The sequence below is a fragment of the Paramisgurnus dabryanus genome, chromosome 16, assembly GCF_030506205.2.
Source record: "Paramisgurnus dabryanus chromosome 16, PD_genome_1.1, whole genome shotgun sequence".
In the NCBI taxonomy this organism is placed as follows: Eukaryota; Metazoa; Chordata; class Actinopteri; order Cypriniformes; family Cobitidae; genus Paramisgurnus; species Paramisgurnus dabryanus.
This window is the reverse complement of record NC_133352.1, coordinates 18,959,683-18,981,751: the sequence shown is the minus strand read 5'-3', so window position 1 is coordinate 18,981,751 and position 22,069 is coordinate 18,959,683. Positions and strand designations below refer to the sequence as shown.

The 22,069-nt window shown below is 40.2% G+C and overlaps 1 protein-coding gene across 1 annotated transcript; it reads left to right on the top strand.

The window, feature by feature from the left end:
* The first annotated feature begins 14,450 nt into the window (after positions 1-14,450).
* npas4a (neuronal PAS domain protein 4a) lies at positions 14,451-20,685 on the top strand. Its single transcript, XM_065271789.1, has 8 exons — positions 14,451-14,972; positions 15,402-15,565; positions 15,691-15,793; positions 15,888-16,188; positions 16,292-16,401; positions 16,992-17,127; positions 17,219-18,984; positions 19,078-20,685. The coding sequence occupies exons 1-8, from the start codon at positions 14,798-14,800 to the stop codon at positions 19,104-19,106; spliced, it is 2,784 nt and encodes a 927-aa protein (XP_065127861.1). The 5' UTR covers positions 14,451-14,797; the 3' UTR covers positions 19,107-20,685.
* Positions 20,686-22,069: the final 1,384 nt, after the last annotated feature.

Below are 22,069 nucleotides of genomic sequence, written 5' to 3'. Positions count from 1 at the left end.
TCTGGCTTCAGAACCCCCTTTTTTTGCATTACTTTTCTTGGCATTCATATGCTTCCTCCTTTGCGGAAAGTCACGTTAGCGTGCCCCGCTTAACCCTTCCCTTCCGATCTCTTGAGTCATCTAACCACGGGATGCTCCGGAGTCCTGCTGTGGAGCTGTCTGCCTCTCATTAGCACAAGCCTGATGAGAACATGAACTGCGATGTTGTATTTTCAATATGTTCATTTAAATATAGCTGTAATTTTACAGATACTAAAATATGAAGATTCTAAGTGCATGTTTTCTTGTAAAAGAGCATTTTTTAATCAGACTCTGAAAGGTGCCATAGAATGTAAAACTGTGTTTACCGTGGCATAAGTGTTCTGTACATGGTAATGACATATTATCGTAAGCCTCAAAATTATTGTTGCCTCCTTCTTATGTAAACCTCATGCATGCAAAATACCACTAAAAACATTCCAATCTCAACATAGCACCTACTATGACATTACAGTCTCGATATACGCCCCAACATTACATTAGCATTGTAATTAATTTAATGTGTAAAGACAGAGTTGTGACTGCTGAGTTAGCGTTATATATTAGTTAATGCTATATGCTAACGTTTAGACTGAAGTTCTACTATTGACGTTACAGTTACGTTTTGCATGTCCATTATGAAAAAACACACAAAACGTACCACCCAGTAACATCAATTTGCAATCTTCAAACAGCTGGTTGCTCCTCATCATGAGCCTCGCCGTGAAACAGCCAATCAGAGCAGAGCTCAACATTATTATTCATGCCCCTTCCAAATAAGGTAATAACGGCCTATTTAATTCTCAGGAAAAATCCTTGGGTTGTAAACAGACATGTTAAAGCATCTCTGGATCATTTTTGCACTTAATAAAGTCACATACCTTCTATGTAGATATCAGAGAACAATCACAACATGGCATCTTTAAAGTTGCCATGAAACGGAAGTATTGATTGCCTTATTTTCCACTTGGTGATGTATATCGGAGTTAAATGGCTTCTGAAATGAAATAAGACAGGGCTAGATTTGTTTTTGTCCATCGAGATCTGATTGGATCATTTAAAGTTGGGTCATGTTGCTAATCACAGCAATCTTCTCCCAGACCCCGCCCACCTGCCATACCATATGACCGGAAGTAAAGAGAGATCGTTTTAAGGAGGGGAGGAGATTAGAATTTTTGATTAAAAATTATTCCGGTACATGAATAAAAAAAGAGGCTCACAGATTACATTTGTAAAAAAAATTCACAATATTCCAAAACAAATTAGTTTTTTTTTATTTTATAGGGACTTTTTTAATGGATTGTGCCAACAAACCAGTATTTCTGAATGGTCTGAGGCTGGGATAAAGTGCATTTGAAGCAAAATTGTGAATTTTCATATAATACGTGCCAAGAGCATTCGGTTGATATTAGGGATGCACTGATAGGATTTTTTTGGGCCGATACTGATACCGATTTAAACAGACAACTTCTGGCCGGTACCGATATTAAACACTTGTATACAATACTATTCAGTTGGTCTATTAGCTAGTTTATTTCTGCATCAAATTATTTTTACTGAACATGGATTGGATCTAATTAACATTTAACTGACCAACATAATAAGAGAGACACAAATTAAGCTAAAACAAATATAATAAGACAGCATGACAACCTTCAAAGGTGGTTTTTGCTATTCAGCATTTATTTTATTAACAACATTAACTATTTTTTACATATAATGGATTTCTTTATGCAGTTAATTAATAAACAATCGGTATCGGCCTTTCTCATCCTATTGCCGATATGCCGATGGTTTCAAATTCATCAAAAATCGGCCGATTAATATTAATATTTGAAAAAAAAATAAAGCTGGAAAAATAATGAAGTTGCATATGCGCAGCAGCGCATGTGAGATCTTCTTTATTATAATTTTTCCAAAACCAGAAATAAACAAATGTTTACGGTATGATAATTGTATGTTAATATCATAGTATATGCTTTGATCTAAAGTGACTTACTGGCTTCACATTTTATAATTATGTGTGTTTTCCCTGGGATCGAACCCACAACATTTGCGTTGCTCTACAAAGCATTACATTACCATGTGCTATATCTGAAACCATACTGCGGGATAGACCAATAAAAACTAATTTTGTGAGAAAATGGTAGCTCACAGAACCGATCATGAGAAAATAAATGCTTGATACGTAATCTATTGTTTTTGTTCACTGAACAGTCGTAGACTTAAAGCATCTTGCTTGAAACTATTTTAGGAAACCTTTTAAGGTGCCAGACAATATAATTTAATTTCGAAAAGTACAATACACTATTGCACAACCCATTCATCTCTTCTGATCGATGGGTTGTGCTTTTTCCACTGAATCACAGATGTAGGTTCATAGAGCTTCCCAGATCTGATCTGAAAACAAAGAGAGTCTATTCTGCCAGCAAGACGGCCTTTTCTCAGCTCTCAGAAAAAGAAAGGAAAAGGAAGCCTGAATCATAATGGAACTATTGTACTTGAGACGAATGGGTAATGATGACACAAGACTTACAGTATATGATTGCATATTCGGTAGAAGAAGGAAACAAGGTTCATTTTTTGTTCAGAAGCTTTCTTTCAGTCAAGGAAGATTGAATATCATGCTGAATATGTTCAATCTTGGATCAAGCCACAAATGCAGTTCCATCAGCTATCAGCAGCATCAGAGTGTTTGCTCTTTAACAGGTTTGAGGATTGACCACTGGCACCGATCAGCCATAGCCAAAAAAAGAAACTGGAAAAACCCACTTTCACGTTTCATCGCCCCCTGTGCGGCCCGCCCATCCCACACACACAGTTCTGCCCTCTCTAAAACACAACCCAATGATGACTCATTCTCTGCAACATCTTACATAATCATGAGTCTGAGTGCTAACTCTGGTCGACCACAAGGGGGCAGTGCAGCACGCAGAGTCCTGAGTCCAAAAATAGACATGAAGTGATGGAATCTTGCAGCTGGTTTTGTAACCTAATTGTCTAGTGAACCTGATTCCTTTCCTCCTTCCTGTGAGCTGACTGCTGGCTAAAACTGTGAATGGCCGTACAATTGCACACATTTACGCATTCAGCAAAAAAAAAAAAAAAACATGCTCATCCAGTTGAGCTACACAATACACACTTGATTATTTTATAATCTATATTAAGAATTGCAAATATTTAAAATCTAAAAAAACTAAATCCAACATTCTGATGAGTCTTTGGTATTAACGGCCCTGTGACCCATATGCATGTGTTAACACAACACCCACACACATTTACCCGTAAACACATACGGACACAGATGGCACCAGCAGGTTGATTCAGTCATAGCAGAGATCATGATAAAGATGTGTCGTTTAGGAAGTGAGTGACTGAGACGTGGGTGAGAATGTGGCGTTCTCACGCCGTTTCCTGCGGGACGACAGACAAACGGTAGACCCAACTGTGTGCCAAGCGTAGAAACGAGATGTGCTGTACCCACCCAGCAGGCATAGAGAGGAGGGTTGATGAGCTGTGCCAGTATGCCTCCGCATGTGGAGGTGTCCTTGAGAAAAGGTGTGTGCACGAATGCATGTGCGCATGAAAACGTTTTGCTTACATACTTATGTGTCACCGTGTCCTATGGAGTTGTGGGACACTTTGTAAACAACTCATGCCAAATATGACCTTACTTTTTAGGTTGGGCCGGTCCGGTGCGTAGGTGAGTTTGGCTGGTTGGCATAATTCAGCCCCATACTATTTTTTTGTGAGCAGTTCATGTTTGTGAACCTGCCTGTAAGAACTTAACTAAAGTAGGCCTACTTTTGGTGATTTACTACATAAGTCATCCTATATAATGTAAAGAACATTAACCTTGATATTTTCTAATAGTAACGTAAGATCATCTAAGTTTTTTTTGCTGACACCTATTTTGCTGTCTTCAGAGCTTAGGAAAGTCAATAATGAAGGGCATGATGCCATCAGTATTGTCAGGATGTCATTGACGGGGAAACTCCACAGATGGAGAAGCTGTTACTGAAGCCAGCAGGTGGCGATCACCATGCAGTCTGTGCAGGCGCCAATGCCCCAGTAAAGTGATGGGGACAGAGTGCTATAAAAAGGCAGTTTTCTTTGACCCAGACCTTAAACTTGGGCTTTGACTTTCGGTGGTCATTAAATATACAAGGGCATGTCCTTAAAAAGAGTGAAGATGGAACCTAGCCCGATTTCCTCCACTGATTCATCCCCATATGTACATACAGTATATATGAGTTTGTCTATATAACTTCTATAGGTTTATGTGAAACAATGCTGGAATGTGACGTAGCTATGCATTGTTAAGTAGAAGAAACTGCTTCGATGGTTGCCTTACTTCCATTACATATTCATGAGGTTTACTGTACATAATATATTTAACATAGGTGAGAAAATACACAACTGTGATATCACCACTTTTCTGGACTTAAAGGATTAGTCAATTTTCTTAAAAAAAAAAATCCAGATAATTTATCACCACCATGTCATCCAAAATGTTGATGTCTTTCTTTGTTCAGTCGAGAAGAAATTATGTTTTTTTGAGGAAAACATTCCAGAATTTTTCTTATTTTAATTGACTTGAATGGACCCCAACACTTAACAGTTTTAATGCAGTTTAAAATTGCAGTTTCAAAGGACTCAAAATGATCCCAAACAAGGCATAAGGATCTTATCTAGCAAACGATTGTCATTTTTGGCAAGAAAAATAAAAAATATGTAATTTTAAACCACAACTTCTCATCTTTCTGCGGTCCTGTGACGCGCCAGCGCGACCTCACGTAATACATCATCATGTCAAGAGGTAACGGATGACGTATGCGAAACTACACCCCACTGTTTACAAGTGTGGAGAAAGAGGACCGTTTCAACGTTGTTGTATGTGGAATGATACTAATTAATGTCTTTGTGTCAGTTTATTGTTTAAAATGATCTGCAAATGTGTGTTTATGTAACACGTGTCCTTTCAATGTCATTACACAATTACGTGAGGTCCGGCTGACGCATCACACGACCGGAGAAAGATGAGAAGTTGTGGTTTAAAAGTGCATTTTTTTTTTCCTGGCAAAAATGACAATCGTTTTGCTAAATAAGACCCTTATGCCTCGTTTGAGTCCTTTGAAACTGAAATTTTAAACTGCATTAAAACTGTTAAGTGTTGGGGTCCATTAAAGTCCATTAAATTGAGAAAAATCTTGGAATGTTTTCCTCAAAAAATATAATTTCTTCTCGACTGAACAAAAAAATACATCAACATTTTGGATGACATGGTGGTGAGTAAATTATCTGGATATTGTTTTTAAGAAAATGGACTAATCCTTTAACCCAGGGTTTAAACTGTACAGTGTGCAATTTTAAAACCAACAAAGGTTTAAAAAAACTCATGGGTCAACAATTATATTGTAAATGAAACATAGTTTACTCTAGTAATTTCCCCAAAACACAAATGCTGTCAGTCATAGAGACAGAACCATTATTATGTTTACTTGAGCATCAATGGTTATTTTTGAATTAAAGTAGGAAACACTATTGCCCTCCACCCCCTCTTTGTCTACAAATTATGCCATTACAAAACCAGCGCTACCATCCGTGACTTCCGTTGCATTAATTCCATTACAAACAACACAGAAGTATAAATATTATCTATATTTGCCAAGCGTGTCTGTGTTAGAGAGTGGGCAAACCAAAGAAGAATCTATTTTTATTTAATCAATTAACCCCTAAAAATGCACACCACATAAACATGCCACCTTAACTAATAAAAACATATTTATACAGGGATAGAAATAGCCTTTCTAAATAAAGGTGCGAAACTGCACGTTTTGCAGAGGTCTATGTGGAGAATAACCAGCTCAAATGGGCGATTGAACACATTAGCATGTTTCATTAGCTCCAGGCCAGTGCGTCCCAATTAAATGGGGATCTCCATAGAAGAGCAGGAGAGGATACTGTCAAGCCCTTTTCACAGATGGAGAGTAAAAAAGAGACACGTGTTGGCTACTGATAATTGGGCCATTTGTTTAAGGGAATTAAATTGACCTCTGAATATTACTGATGTGCCTTGATTAAGGTCTTGTCTGAGCTGGAGTGACTTTGATAACAAGAGTCATCTACCTCATCTGCTACTGATTGGCTATTCGGATAAACCCAACAAGAGGGGCTAATTACATTATATGGCTCAGAAACTGGGGGCTAGAATCATGAATGACAGGTTAGCAATCTTAGTCCGACCTCTTACAAATAAGACATAAAATAAATGTAAATTTCAAAATGTGACCCTGTCTTTTCAGTCCAGGTTAAAGTATCATATTTTAATGAGACTTCAGTCTTTGATTTCACATTGATTTCAATCTTTGACATTTAAGAGATGGTTCACCCAAAAAATGAAAAATCTGTCATCATTTATTTGCCCTCATGTTGTTTTAAACATTTAGTTGGGATTCAATGGGTACTATAGGAATGGAGACATTAATGCACCACAAATGATTTCTGGACATTTCCATCCATCACATAAATCTTGAAGTAAATATGCTTTTGCATCCAGCTGCAACGAGGAAAAACTTAATAATATTGTTCCAATTTTAACAAAGGGTTTTTATTTACTTGGGGGGGGGGCATATCATGAAAATCTGACTTTTTCTGGACCACAGTGCTTCTATCAACCTAGAAAATGTTTAAAAAATCAACCAAGGTAAACTATTCTCTGCAAGCATGTGGAAAAGTAGGTAATTGATATTTGGCTCCCCTTGTGATGTCAGAAGGGGATAAAACCACCCCACAATCTGCACTATTCAATCACTGGACTGCAATTTAGTGCAGAGATAAGCTCATTAGCAGTTTAAAGGACACACCCAAAATGGCACATTTTTTGTATACACCAACAAAGTTACATGCTATAATAAATTATCTACATGGTATTTTGAGCAAGGATTTCACATATGTACTTTGGGGACACCAAAAATTAATTTTACATCTTAAAAAAGTCTTGTGAAGTGTCCCCTTTAAGGAGTTTGCACTACCCTAGCTTAAACATAGCCTATATATACTCACCTAAAGGATTATTAGGAACACCTGTTCAATTTCTCATTAATGCAATTATTTAATCAACCAATCACATGGCAGCTGCTTCAATGCATTTAGGGGTGTGGTCCTGGTCAAGACAATCTCCTGAACTCCAAACTGAATGTCAGAATGTGAAAGAAAAAGGTGATTTAAGCAATTTTGAGCGTGGCATGATTGTTGGTGCCAGACGGGCTGGGCTGAGTATTTCACAATCTGCTCAGTTACTAGGATTTTCATGCACAACCATTTCTAGGGTTTACAAAGAATGGTTTGAAAAGGGAAAAACATCCAGTATGCGGCAGTCCTGTGGGCGAAAATGCCTTGTTGATGCTAGAGGTCAGAGGAGAATGGGACGACTGATTCAAGCTGATAGAAGCAACTTTACTGATATAACCACTCGTTACAACCAAGGTATGCAGCAAAGCATTTGTGAAGACACAACACGCACAACCTTGAGGCGGATGGGCTACAACAGCAGAAGACCCCACCGGGTACCACTCATATCCACTACAAAGAGGAAAAAGAGGCTACAATTTGCACAAGCTCACCAAAATTTGACAGTTGAAGACTGGAAAAATGTTGCCTGCTCTGATGAGTCTCGATTTCTGTTGAGACATTCAGATGGTAGAGTCAAAATTTGGCGTAAACAGAATGAGAACATGGATCCATCATGCCTTGTTACCACTGTGCAGGCTGGTGGTGGTGTAATGGTGTGGGGGATTTTTTATTGGCACACATTAGGCTCCTTAGTGCCAATTGGGCATCATTTAAATGCCACGGTATACCTGAGCATTGTTTCTGACAATGTCCATCCCTTTATGACCATCATGTACCCATCCTCTGATGGCTACTTCCAGCAGGATAATGCACCATGTCACAAAGCTCGAATCATTTCAAATTGTTTTTTTTTAACATGACAATGAGTTCACTGTACTAAAATGGCCCCCACAGTCACCAGATCTCAACCCAATAGAGCATCTTTGGGATGTGGTGGAATGGAAGCTTCGTGCCCTGGATGTGCATCCCACAAACCTCCATCAACTGCAAGATGCTATCCTATCAATATGGGCCAACTTTTCTAAAGAATGCTTTCAGCACCTTGTTGAATCAATGCCACGTAGAATTAAGGCAGTTCTGAAGGTGAAAGGGGGTGAAACACAGTATAAGTATAGTGTTCCTAATAATCCTTTAAGTGAATGTATTCAGAGAGATTTTTATTTGTGATAAACAGCTTTCTGTCACAGGTTGAATAACAGAAGTCATCTCTCAGCATCATGCTCACGGTGGTCAGTAAAAGATACCTCGACAACCCACCCTTCATTTTTTCTCCCTGCGTAAATGTGGTTACTATGATACGACAACGTGTTGCTATGGGCGCGTGGGTGTACAGGCAGGGGGACGGCAAAAAAGACTTCCTTCAATGAAGAAGAGAGCGCAGCTATTAAAATCAGTAGAAAAATGTGTTTGTATCTCTCCTCTTGCAGTTCTTTGGGACTCAATGCAATGCATTCAAAATCATTCCTGCACTATCAGCAGCACTTGTTTTTTAACCTTTTGTTTCTATTAGTGCTGTATTTAATATATATGGATAAAAGTGCAGATTTATATATATGTACCTAACGCTTCAAATTGAGAGAACAAAGGTTTATGGGATTTATTAATGCTCCCTATCTATGTCAATGAGGAGAGATACAATAAGTTGATGAAGAAATGAGTAATGTGTGAGAGTCTGTCACCATGCATGAGCCTGTGGGTGAGAGTCTGACTGCTGAGTGTTAACATAGGGTGTTAAAAAACAGCTTCTGTGGCAAAACTTGATGACGCTCCAGGCAGATTTAACACCATATTGCAAGAATGCAAATAACACTCCCATTCTGCTGCTCTATCAGACGACTCCATTTTGTTCATGAAGTGTACACGCATACTGTACTTGTGTTTGAAAGCTAGTCTCGCTTCAGGCACATTTTCAGCCTGCATGGTGCTTTGGCCCTTTTTTAACACCTGACCTGTTAACATCCATCATAGGTGATTGCATCACAGGTGGCCAGAAGAAATACATTGCTATCACATCACAGTGTAAAACATCATGGGTTCGAACCCAGGAAACACACAGTGGTAAAAAAGTATGCCTTGTAATGCACTGTAAGTCGCATCTTACAGTTGCGTCTGCCAAATGTATAAATGTAATGTAGAATGTTTAAGTGTTTTACTGCACATTGGTCAAAAATATTCTTTAGGGTGCCACCCTAGAGATAACTAGAGACAATTTTTTTTACCATATTCTGACAGTGTATCTTGATAAAGGCAAACTAAAAAACTATTTCTACCAATCTACCCACAAACATGGGGGAATTCCCTGTTATTTTAATAGAGTATCTGAAGTTTGGTACCTGAAAACATTCTGAATGTGCATGTTTCACATTGTTTGTGTCAATGCTTGCTGATAAAGTATAAAACATACTGAAGAGAAAGTTTTAAGTTCTTAAATCACAGTGTGATTAATTCTTTTTTAGATCAAGGACAATTTGATACTTCATGATAAGTCTCTTCACAATAAGACGAATGCAGGAAAGAGAAAACAGAGCATGTTCATTCTCATGACTCAGAGACTGAGTGGAGGAAAACTGTCAGATAATGAACTCCCCATTCATGAATTTATATCAATGATTCAGAGGCAAAAAAACAAAACATGCTCATGTTCAAAGCCACGGGGGATGAAACGTCCCATTCTGCTGCTTTAAAAGTATGGACGCGTTTTCACTGGTGAAATCACTATCAGTTTCTGCAAATTGAGGATGGATAAAAGCAATAATCAACCTTTTTAGCCTAAAGCCAAAAAAACACTGAACTCTTTAACTTTCTTCACCCACATCATTTTTTCTTCTTTAACCTTCTCTGCCCACTTCCTCTTCTCTAATCTCTTCCATCTTTTTAGTTTCAATGTTAACACACATGGAAGTTAAAGTACACTATCAGAAAAAACAAGATGCTACCTTTTCAAAGAGTACACCTTAAGAGTACTTATTGATTACATATTGATGCCAAATGTATACATCTCTGTACATATAAGGACCTTTTTAATAGTACTACCCCATCTTTTGACCCTTTTGTCTCACAGTGTACTAATATTCCCGCCACAACACACAGCTGAATGTGAGCACACTGTGTTCAGGCTGTGCCGCACAGACAAGGGCACAAAGAACTACAGGAGAAATGAAGCACGCCACGTTGAATCATTGATCATTTCCTTGCCATTAACAAGGGCAGACGTGAATTGCGAAAAATAATGAAGCTATTATGGACCCTAGGAGTTATTTTAAGAGCAACTGCAGGTCCTCTTTTACATTTGTGAGGATCAGATGCTCATAGAGGTGTTTTGTAATGCAATGCCTTTGGCTCAATATGAAATGAGATGGGAGAACAGAGAGAGTGGCAGACTGAAGGGGGAAAAATCTGCAGCTCGAGGTCTGTTTTGATGTCACACATCTACATCACGTCGTCATAGCAACCTTGCATCAGCAACAACTTACGAAGGGAGAGAGGGACAGTGAGAGAGAGAGAGAGAGAGCACAATGTGCTGGCATGTAGCGCTAGAATTGAGTACCGAGATTAAACAGCAAGGAGAAAAATACATTATGGACTACCACAGTCGTTTTTTGCTGAACTATAAATAGCTCAACACATTATTCGTCTTTAAAAAAAAAACAGAAGGTGACATATAATCATTGTATGGTATTTCTACCACACAATGACAAACTACTGAAAGCTGACATTTGTGAATGAAAATGAAAAAGTCATGAATACGTAGTCACCATTCAGAAATACTGAGATACTTCAACAAACGTCTAAATACAGTATTCCCACTGTTCTGAGCCCTAGGTCTAAAAATACACTGCACGAAAAAAAGCCTCATCCGGCTGCAAGCTGGGGAAGGATCTCTGAGAGAGGTGGGTAAGGGAGCGAGATATTGTGTGGGTGTTTGAGCGCCGCATCTGTGCATCAGCTTATGTGCCCATGGATCAAGCAACCCAACACATTAGATTGTTCATTTAAATGTAATTATTTAAACACCCTATCAGATGCAAGTCCATTGATTCTTAAGGGGTGTGGATCTAGAATATACTAGCACATACATGTCGTAATAACGCATTGGGCTTTCTTGTCTATAAAGTCAACCCTGTACCCTACTCCTTACCTCCGTCACCCTCATCAGTTTCATAGACAGCTTCAATCCTTCCTCTTCTTCACCTCACTCTTACTAGCTCCAGCAGGAGTAGGAGGTGTTGCTAGGCGACAGGTTAGCTCCTTTCTTCTAAGAGCCAGAGTGAAGACCTTGATTCTCTGTGTAAAAATAAACAGCAGTGCGGAAAAAAGGATCTTGAATTAGAAAACAAGCATACTTCAGCTGAAGAAGTGGCTACTGACATTTTGTTTCTCATTAAAGTATTTTTGTAACTACTCTTAGTGCATACTTGGTTTTCGAGAATTGCGCTCTTACAATTCTGCATTAGCACTTTGGTGGAAATGCGGAATGAAACTTAGTATCAATTCCCTTAATAATATTCACAGCTAGTGCAAATTAATCCAAACATATTTCATTGCAATATTTTTTAACCCAAGTCTTCAACGTGTGTCAAAAAGGGCATACTCATTGATATCTTCAAATTGAAATGCTTCCTGCATGGCTATTTTTGTTCACAATGTGTAATATCTGATGGAGCTTTAACTGGGCACAGTCACCTCAGTCGTGTATTCTGGGCACAGGCTAAGTGGCATCTTCCTGGTAACAGAGGGACATCATACTGGGCATCCTCCCGTGCCTGCTCTGTGCTCCTCTCACCTCCTCTTCCTTCATTTACTCATATCCACCACTTAAACATTGAACTGCTCCGATGCAGACAAAATCAATATTGTAATACAAGGACCACTATAAAAAATTGTGAGAACAATATTATGTGTTAGCTCTTAGGTGCTGATTACTGTCCAGCAGCAACAATTACAGAACAGAACTAATGATTCAGTGTGTCTGATAACATGTGCGAAACTGCATGCATCAAGCTTTTTTTAAGCGCTTAAAACTTACATATGTGATTCTGGATTAAAAATAAACTTATATATATACTTAATATATTATTGTTACACACATAATTATACATTACAGACATTCCTGCAATTTAACATTATGGAATAACACACTCAAGCACAATAACTTAAAGTTAAACAACACTGGTGCTCCTTTCTTTACTGTCAAATATCTCAGACCATTCATACAAGCTTTATCTGAAAAAACGCTACAAAATAGCCTTGCACACTTAAATTCTTCAGGTGTAGCCTGCTCTGTGGGCCTGATTAACAGAAAAACACACCAAGTATTTTCAGAGGTGGCATTTTATAAAAAGTCTTTTATTTGTTGTTTTCTATCGAACACTGACCGGGTTTAATCATGAATTTTGGAACTTATAACAAAGAAATCTAAAACCAATACTTCAAATCTGCTAACCATAACTGTGGCAATGAATACAGGTGCATCTTAATAATTATAAAGTTCTGGATGAGTCTTGAAAGCAAATTAAGGACTCAATATGACTCTTGGGATTCATTTGTTTCAATTTGTATGCCATGTCCAACCATGACTGTGTTAAATATGATAATAACTTATCAAAGGTTGGCTACAGACAAACTAAAACATGCGTAACGCATTAACTGGGGTGAAGGGTGCACCCTATTAAGGTGCTGCCACAAACAAGGGAAAAAATTTACGTAAATATTATATCCCCCAAAAACAAAACAGTGATGATGTGTGATTAAAAGACTAAATGCGTTAGCAGTGAAGGTAAATCTTTTTGAGTGCGTATGTCAGACACTAGCCACGAGCTATTTTTAGACTGACGCTACACCACGCGCGCTCCTCACGCGCAACAGGTTTCAGAGGCTTGCGCGTGCCTCTGATTAAAAGACTGTAACGCCCTTTTATTGCGTCTGCAATATCACTATAGATACTTTGATAAACCCCTTCTAGATTTATCTATTGCTTCTTGCTATTTATCATGATTAAAATGCAGTAGGATGTATCGTTGAACAGACTCAGTAAAGAGCAAGACACGAGGATAAGAGAATTTTCCAAAAAGCACTAGGTCTTTAAAATTGACTAAAAATAACGTCCAGTAGTTAATTTAGTAGGCTGTGTGTTTCATCTATTGGATACTCTGCACAGAAAGAACAGATATGGACAATAAAAAAATTAATTATGAAAAGACACGTCTGTCAATTGTGTGCTAATGTGTTTATTGATGTTCGGATATCACAGGATAAATAAATTGAGTGCACAAAATCCATCAGTCAAGTTAAGCATGATGGATAACCGGCATCTGCTGTGCATTTCATTAGTTAACTCAGTCCCACTCAGTATCACAAGTTCAGAATGAAGCAATCCTGTGTTTCCTATTACGGTCACTACATTTTAAGATGATACATAATATAATTCTCTATAATGCAATCTTACGCACACAAAGTCAGACAAACTCAAAAATACAATTGCTGTCTTTTTATACTTGCTATAGGTTTCCCTTATAAGAGCAGACAGCAAGAATGAATGAATGCAATAATTATATCGTTCACAGTTCTCTTTAACTGATTCAATAATGAATACTTTTTTAAATTCAATAACATAGATGCTTCTCATATGCATTAACGTGTCTTTTCTGAATGAAAGTCTGTTTTCATCCGTGATCACTCAGCTTGTCAAATGCAGAAATGGTCATATGATGCAGTAAAGAGTGAGACAAACTGTAGGCTACTAAGCCCAGTCAAAATCCTCCCTGCGTCCGTGAACAAGCAGTGCAAGAGATCGGAATGCAACAAAGAAATGATTTTATGATTCATAACTGAACTTGGTCGTTTGATGGCAATCTGCGCGGCTACACAAGACGACGTAAATTCAGACATAGTGCTACTCTATCTCGTTCGTATGCAAGCTCTGTAACATACCCCCCCTCCCGTTTTCTCTTCACACGTCTATACACCGGAGTCCGGTGACTCCGTCTACGTTTCACGTTGTGTCTCCGCCCATTGCTCGGTTTTGTCCAAATCGGGCTTTTTGCGTCGCCGGAGCTCCCGATTTCAAGCCTACGTCATCAATGGAGAGAGGGGATGCTGACGTCGGTACAGAGTCAGAGCGCAAGGATGGGGAGGGGTAAGAGAGTGTGCTTCAGCATTGATAACACTGATATGAAACGTATAAATCCCCCCAGGCCCCCCTTCTACTCCAAACCCCTCCCCTCTCAGCTTTTTACGTCGGTGTTGGCGCGTTGGGAGCCCCCCTACACTGGTGGATTCCCAGCCTATATAAGTTACCGGCTAGCAGAATTACTCCACCAGATTTACGGACTCCCGACATCTGGGCGACAGACGGCTTAAGCAGTAGCCGACCGACTCAAACTCCGACCCGGAGGACAAAATCCATCCAGCCTCCGGTCCGCAACCTGAGCCAGGCGCTGTGGCGGAACCGCGTGGGAAAACCCGGGAGAGGCAGGCGACAGGAGAAGAGAAGCCGAACTGTGGACATATGCTGAGATGACACACTTGTGAACACACCTTAAGAGACACCTAACAACTTTTTGGGGGAAACACCCTCACAATTTTTCTTCAGCCGCAGTCAAAACTTTCAGCTGAGACCAGAAGACATTCTCATTGACAAAACAAAATGTATCGGTCCACTAAAGGAGCATCGAAAGCTCGGAGGGACCAAATCAATGCGGAGATTAGGAACCTAAAGGACTTGTTGCCTATCTCCGATGCGGACAAGTCTCGACTATCCTATCTTCATATAATGTCTCTAGCATGCATGTATACGAGAAAGGCTGTCTTCTTCAGTCAAGGTAAATATAATTTAAGTACTAAGACGAATAATATTGTTGTTAACAGTTGTTTAATGTTACGTAACATGAATTACAAGCTGTAAAGATCTCTGCTGATTTAGCCTATTGCTGCATTTCGCGGTATGACTGGCACACGCTTTACAAGATGAATCAACAGGTGGATGTAAAACTTGATTGTCTTACGAATATCTAAGCCGTTTATCTGTTTGGTAATGATCTTAAAAATGATGAATGGTGAATGATCTTTAAAATGCAGAGAGAAACGCTTTAAACGACCTTACTTTCCATGGTGCTGAAACGCGAGAGCTGTCCATGGTGCTGAAAGGAATATTGTGCAACCGCATTCGCTTATTTCAATTACGTCAAAGACGATGTGCATCTAAATGTGCGGCAATAGTTTAATCAGACATGAAATGACTTTTTTTTCAGAAACAGCTACTGAAAGCACTGCGGAGGAAAGCCCTGGATTCCTTTCATTTCACGAACTAAATGAGTTGGTACAAGTGATGCCAGGTTTTCTGCTTCTGTTGACCGGAGAAGGAAAGCTACTTTATCTGTCGGAGAGCGTCGCTGAGCACCTCGGACACTCAATGGTAAGTCAATCAGACAGAGTTGTTATTTTCATTAAATCTTCTTTTTATATGAGACATTTAATAAAAATTATACAAATGGCAGAAAATAGACAGTTTACCTACAGTTCATTCTTTTGAATATTTAGGTAGATTTGGTTGCTCAAGGTGACAGCGTGTATGACATAATAGACCCCACAGACCACTTTATCATGAGGAGTAACTTGGCACCTCCAACCTCACCTGACACAGGTTAGAACTTTGAAAAACAATTTTAAGTTACAAATTATTTAATCCAGAGTCATTCGTAACCATTTATTTAACCATTCATAATTTTCTCTTTCAGAGCGTTTGTTTCGCTGCAGATTCAACACCTCAAAATCAGTGCGTAGGCAGAGTGCAGGCAATAAGCTTGTTCTCATCCGAGCCCACTGCCTGACACAAACCCCCAGTCAATCTTCCCCAGCATCCTACTGGACTTCCAACCAAGTGTGGCTATGTTTTTGTGCTCCTCTGGAGCCGCACACACCCCAAACTGCAGCTGTCTCTGAGCGTGAACCACCCTCAGCACTAGAGAGCAGCTTCTTCCTGCCATGTTTCCATTCACAGCACAGCCGTGACATGAGACTTCAGGAGGCACAAGAGAGGTGAGGTCAAACTCATAAAAAGTTACTTTTAAATAATATGAAAAACTAAATGATTTTTTCAGGTGAGCATGGAAAGATTAATTTTATTTTACTTTTTTTTCAGCGTAAATGTTTATTTGGGTATGGATGTGGAGACTCTGCGGACCCAATCCTGGTATAGCTTTGTGCATCCTCAAGATCTTTCCCATGCTTCTGCTCAGCACTGCAGCCTGTGTGAGTATTACTACTGAATGATTAAAAGCATAATATGTTAGCATCATTTGCTTTGTTGAGCACTCTCTGACCACACAACTGCGTATTAATGTCTATTAAAGGCAAACACCACAGTTTTTCAATATTTTACTATGTTCTTACCTCAACTTAGACAAATTAATACATACCTCTTTTTTCAATGCGTGCACTTTTAGTCTTTGTGCAGCGCCTCGTGAATGTGTTAGCATTTAGCCTAGCCCCATTCTTTCCTATGGCTCCAAACAGGGATGAATTTATAAGCCACCAAACACTTCCATGTTTTCCCTATTTAAAGACTGTTGCATGAGCAGTTACACAAGTAAGTATAGTGGCACAAAATAAAACTTTTGTTTGGAGCCAAAGGAATGAATGGGGCTAGGCTAAATGCTAACACATTCAAGAAGCACTGTACAAAGATTAAAAGTGCATGCATTGAAAAAAAAGATAGGTATGTATTCATTCATCTAGGTTGAGGTAAGAACAGTAAAGAAGGAGTTTTAATTACCCATCACATGTGATAAAATTGAATGAGAAATTTAAAGTGTTTTACTTATTTGTTTTTCTCGACTTAGTGAGAGAAGGTGGAGAAGGCAGAGCTGAGATGGTGGTACGCATAGAGACTGCAGATCACTCATGGGTCTGGCTTTACATGGTCCTGCAGCTGGAAACTGGGGAAAATCCTATTGTCAGTAACAATTATATCATCAGGTGAGGATCAGTCTATATTTTCTATATCAAGTCTAAAACTTACACTGAAATGAGGTTTTACTAATTCTTTCCCCATCTTTCTGTTTATCAGTGAAACAGAGGCTTGGTCAGTGAGGCAGCAGTTGAGCTCTGAACAGACCCAGCTCTCTTTGGTGCTGGGCTCAAGCACTTCCCAACAAGAGAGCTTAAGCTTACAAAGCCCAGAAACACTCTCCAGCCCTGACCAAGTGTTTACACCAGGAAGCAGTGGCCTTTCTGGTCAATCATTTGACTTCAGCACGGCTGCATGCAGCGCAGGTTCCACAGAGGAGCAAGGTGGCAGCTCGTCAATGGAGCCCACACAACTGGAAAGTGGCCCACGTTCCAGCCTCTCCTCTCTGGAAGAGGAGAGCTTCTTCCAGCACGAGCCTAGTGAACCTGTGGCTAGTCCCTCCTCTGCATCATCTCCCATTCCAGTCACAGTTGCAACAGTGTCAGATTTGGACTTCCTCACTCAAAATATTTTGCTTCCACCAGCATTCCAAATAGACCCCCCTCTGCCAGCCTTGCCCCTCCCTCTTCCACCTGTGCCTACCTCCCAGGCCCAACAGACCAAGGAGTTTGTGTGCACGCCTCCATATACACCTCAACTAGGTGGGAGCAGTTTTCCCTTTGGGGAACCTCATTTCAGCTTCGATCCTACTGGAGCCACCTCACCACCTCCGCTTGCTCCAACTACAACAGTAACGACCACAGTGGCTCCATCTCTTTCTCCATCTGCTCCATCGGAGCCACAAAGCAGCCCACCTCCTCCAACAACAACCCTCTCTCTTCTGCCTCTCACCATAACATCTCCAACCGCCGAGATTCTTTTCCCAGTGGAGCCATGCGGTGGCTCGCTCTATGAGAAACTTCCTCCTACTCCTGACAGTCCAGGTGATGGGGACTGCACAGTAATGACATTGCCAGAGGTTCGCGGTCCACTGTTTGTTGATGTCCCCCATGGACCCTTTCCCCATCCACCAGAGGGTCTCCTCACACCTGAAGCCTCGCCTGGAAAACAACCCAGCCTATCCTTTTTCTCCTCACTGCGTGAGAGAGAAAAGGAAAGAACAGAGATCTCACTTTTAGCCCAGCACATTAGCACACTAGCAGAGGGCTTCTACTTAGATCCATTCTTTGCCAAGCTTGTTCCTTCTACTATCTCTCCACAACCTCAATCGCCATTTCTGGATTCGGGATTCGAGTCAATCCCACTGTTGGGTGAATTCTACCAACTCAAGTCCTGGAAAGGTTTGGATGTGCCCATCTTCCCTGATGATGAGTCTCTGTTTGAGGAGAATGTTTTAGAGACCCTCCTGCAGGACCTCTCATCTTCTCCTCCCCTCTCACCTACACCCTCCTCCTCCTCCAGCCCTTCCTCTTCACCATCTACACCTGAGTGCTGGTGCCCAACCCTGCACTTTGACGGGATCTCTGCTGTGAGTGCCGGTCACTTCTGTAGCGTCCAATCGGCGCACTGTAACAATGTGGCCGGGCGAGGGGCTGCGATGTCGCCAGTCAACACAGGCAATTTGGCAGATGGGAAGGCGGAAGGCGAAACTGCCATGGAGACAGAGGTAGCATCATCACCTCTGTTTATAGGCATACCAGCATCACCACCTCTACAGCTGACTGCCTCTCCCGCCTCCCCAGTTACGGTCTCCTTGCCTGTCAGCCCCGCGTCGCCCGGCCTGCCCTGCGCCCAGTCCCTCCTCGAGGAGCTGGCCGCCCTGGAACCCATGTTTGGGGCAGGTGCCTCGATCGCCCCCGGCTTGGGGCAACAACCTGAGTTGTATCAACTCCAACGTCATGCGCCGCAACAGTGCTTCCGCAAAGGTGAGAAATGGTCTTTTTTACAAATTTATCTCTTTCCATATTGTGAGTTATTTTCTAACCTTTAATCTTTGTTCCTTCTTTTTTGTATTACAGATGGGAGTGGAAGTGATCCTCCGTTCTAAAATAAGTCTGTGACTTACTTCATTAAGTATGGCATATTGTCATATTTCATGGAGCTACTTTTTCTGAAAAGTGAATATTATCTAACTGTATAAATATATACATAATGTATATAATGCCAAAAAGACTTGAACTTCCTCAAATCTATTGAGAGTAAATAGTCATGTTCACAACTGTTCATCTAATTATCCATCAATTTATGTTAACAGAATGCAACCCTTTGGTAGCAATGCAATATATTAGTCTTAAAAAATTCCCAAGACGACTTAATTCAATCTATGTTCTGCTATAATGTAACAACAGCTTTTATGAGTGAGAGCTCTGACTTTGTAAGTGCAAACCGACTTACAGACTTGCATTTGTATTCACTTGTAGTGAAAAAAAGATTCTTTGATATTTCAGTAAATAACAACAGATAGATCATGGCTCAGTGATTGTCATCCAGCATCACACACACACAAAGCCCAATGGATGATAAATATTCACGTCTATTCATACAATCGATTGGTTTCAAATAGTGACCAGTGTCAAAATGTTGATTCATTTATCTCTCCAATCTTATTAAATCTAACATTGATATAAATGACATAAATGAGACTACATTGGGCTTTGAGTTTGTGAATGCAACTCCAAGACATTCCATTTCAAATGTGTATCAACGTGATGTACAAAAATGTGATCAAATTCCACTTTGTGTGCAAGACAAGTCAAGTTTTCCCACTGTTCTTCTACTGGCCGGTGGACACAAGCTGCAGAAGATGCCGCCAGAGAGGACAAAATTTTGTGCATGTCTTTGCATGCACGGACATTGCTGGACAGACTTCTCTACGGAGAGACGAAGTAACAAATCCTTTAGCCGGCAACTCTGATGAGCCCGGCTAGAAGCAATTGCACTGGACTTTTGCAGCATCAATATTTGTAATGCTTGCAATCTGCAGAAGTTCTTGTGTGCGTGGCACATCAAGAGGTTGCAGACCTAAAAGAAACAGCACCTTTATTCAGTGAATACCACGGTGACATCGTAACCTTGCTGTCTGCGGTGTGGAGTGGTGACAATGTGTGAATGAACGATTCTTCTTTTTTGAGAGGGGTTAACAAACGAAACAAAGTTTTGTTTTAAAAAATGAACTGGAAAATAGGGATGAGGTTCTATTTCTATTTAGTTACTAATCGACACGGGTTGAGAATGGTTCAATTCCCATGGTGTCGACATGCTAACGTAGAGTTGTCTACGGTCAAGTAAAGGATTGATTCCTATGTTTTAGCTATTTACATGCTACGTTTAAAACGTTTTAAACAGTATTTAATGGTATGTATGCTGTTTTACAGAATGAGTGCTTGGTGCACATGCCTCTACTTGGGCATGCTGCGGAAGGGTTAAAGATTGTAATAATTTGTACATCTGTACAAACAACAGCCTGTACATATCAGACACATTTCTATATAGTATGGTATGAAAACATACTTAACATATGCTATTTATGAAGAATGGACATTGTGGATCAGTGTTCTTATGTGTCGCTGATAAGTGTATTTGGTTGTCAAAACAGAGGTATTTATATTAAAGTGCACTTTAAATTATGCATGTCTCAGTTTGTCTCTTTTGCTAACCATCTCCATCGTTTCATCCTTCCATCACCCTTGTCGCTGGATTCCTCTCCCAATCTCCCCTTTCCGAGCGCTCTCCTCGCTCTTTCCCTGGAGCGTGGACTGCTCAGCAACAGCACTGACGCACGCTTACGATGAGACGCTATCTGACTCAGACTGACGTACACACTTGACATAGAGGCACTCACACAGACCGCCAGCTTCCCGCTTTGACGCACACACATACTGAATACCACACGCACGCAGCCCCCCTCCCATCTCAGCCCACACTCAAATGTACCTGCTATTTTGACGTTGCACGACAGCGTCATCAGACTCCATATATGGGCTTTCCTGCTCAGAGGCACCAATTTTAGTCTCCTCCTCCCTTTCCTCACAGCATCCTTCCCAATAAGGAGAGAGAGAGAGTGGGTGTGTAAGAGAGGAGAGCTGTGTTGCTATGCTAATGAATTAACGCACATGGACCAGTCCGCCAATTAAAGCCACTGATGTTAAGCCACCAAATGCTGCAATCTAAAGCCTCCTCCCTGTTTTAGCTCTTTTATGTGAAGTAAAATCACCTCCAACAGTTCTCCTTCTCTCTCTCTCTTACCTTCTATTTTCAGACACAATGCACCTCAGAGAGCTTAGATATAATCAAGCTTCAAAAGTATAGTAACCATCTGCCATAAAAGAGTAGAACAGTGCCGTGCGTCAGCATGTGAACATTTTGTTCCAGCCCCTGTCCTTATTGAGACTACATAGTATCACAGAAAGCCAAATTGACTCTCGTACACCATCTGGTGACAAAAGAAGGGTAGCTATAAGCTAGCAAAACAAATCAGTTCAGTCTTCACAATAACTTAAGCCAATGTTTCTCTACCAGGGGTCTGGGGCTCATAAGGAGGCCTTGACATACATTCAAGAGAGCAGTTTGCATTATTTAAAATAAGATGAAATAAGCTTTAAAATAAGCTAATATAACAAAAATATAACTAAAACGCGTGTCATCGTTTACTTTGGGATGTACATTTTGCATATCGTTGCAATGTACTAATACACATTTACACACCAAAGAAAATGTAAAAAACGTGAATCGAACAATAGGTGCCATTTAAAGGAATAGTTCACCCCAAAATGAAAATTCTGTCATCATTTACTCACTCTCATTTTGTTACAAACCTGTATCAATGTCTTTGTTCTGATGAACACAGAGGAAAATATTTTGAAGAATGTGTGTAACCAAACCATTCATGAGCCCCATTCACTTCCATAGTATCCTTTTTTCCTACTGTGGAAGTGAATGGGGCTCATGATTGTTTTGGTTACAAACATTCTTCAAAATATCTTTTTTCGTGTTCATCAGAATTTTTTATAC

Coding starts and splice junctions, on each gene's coding strand:
- npas4a (XM_065271789.1), top strand. CDS start 14,798: ATGTATCGGTCCACTAAAGGAGCATCGAAAGCTCGGAGGGACCAAATC. Junction 15,794..15,887: donor TCCAACCTCACCTGACACAG/GTTAGAACTTTG, acceptor TTTCTCTTTCAG/AGCGTTTGTTTCGCTGCAGA. Junction 17,128..17,218: donor AGTAACAATTATATCATCAG/GTGAGGATCAGT, acceptor TCTGTTTATCAG/TGAAACAGAGGCTTGGTCAG.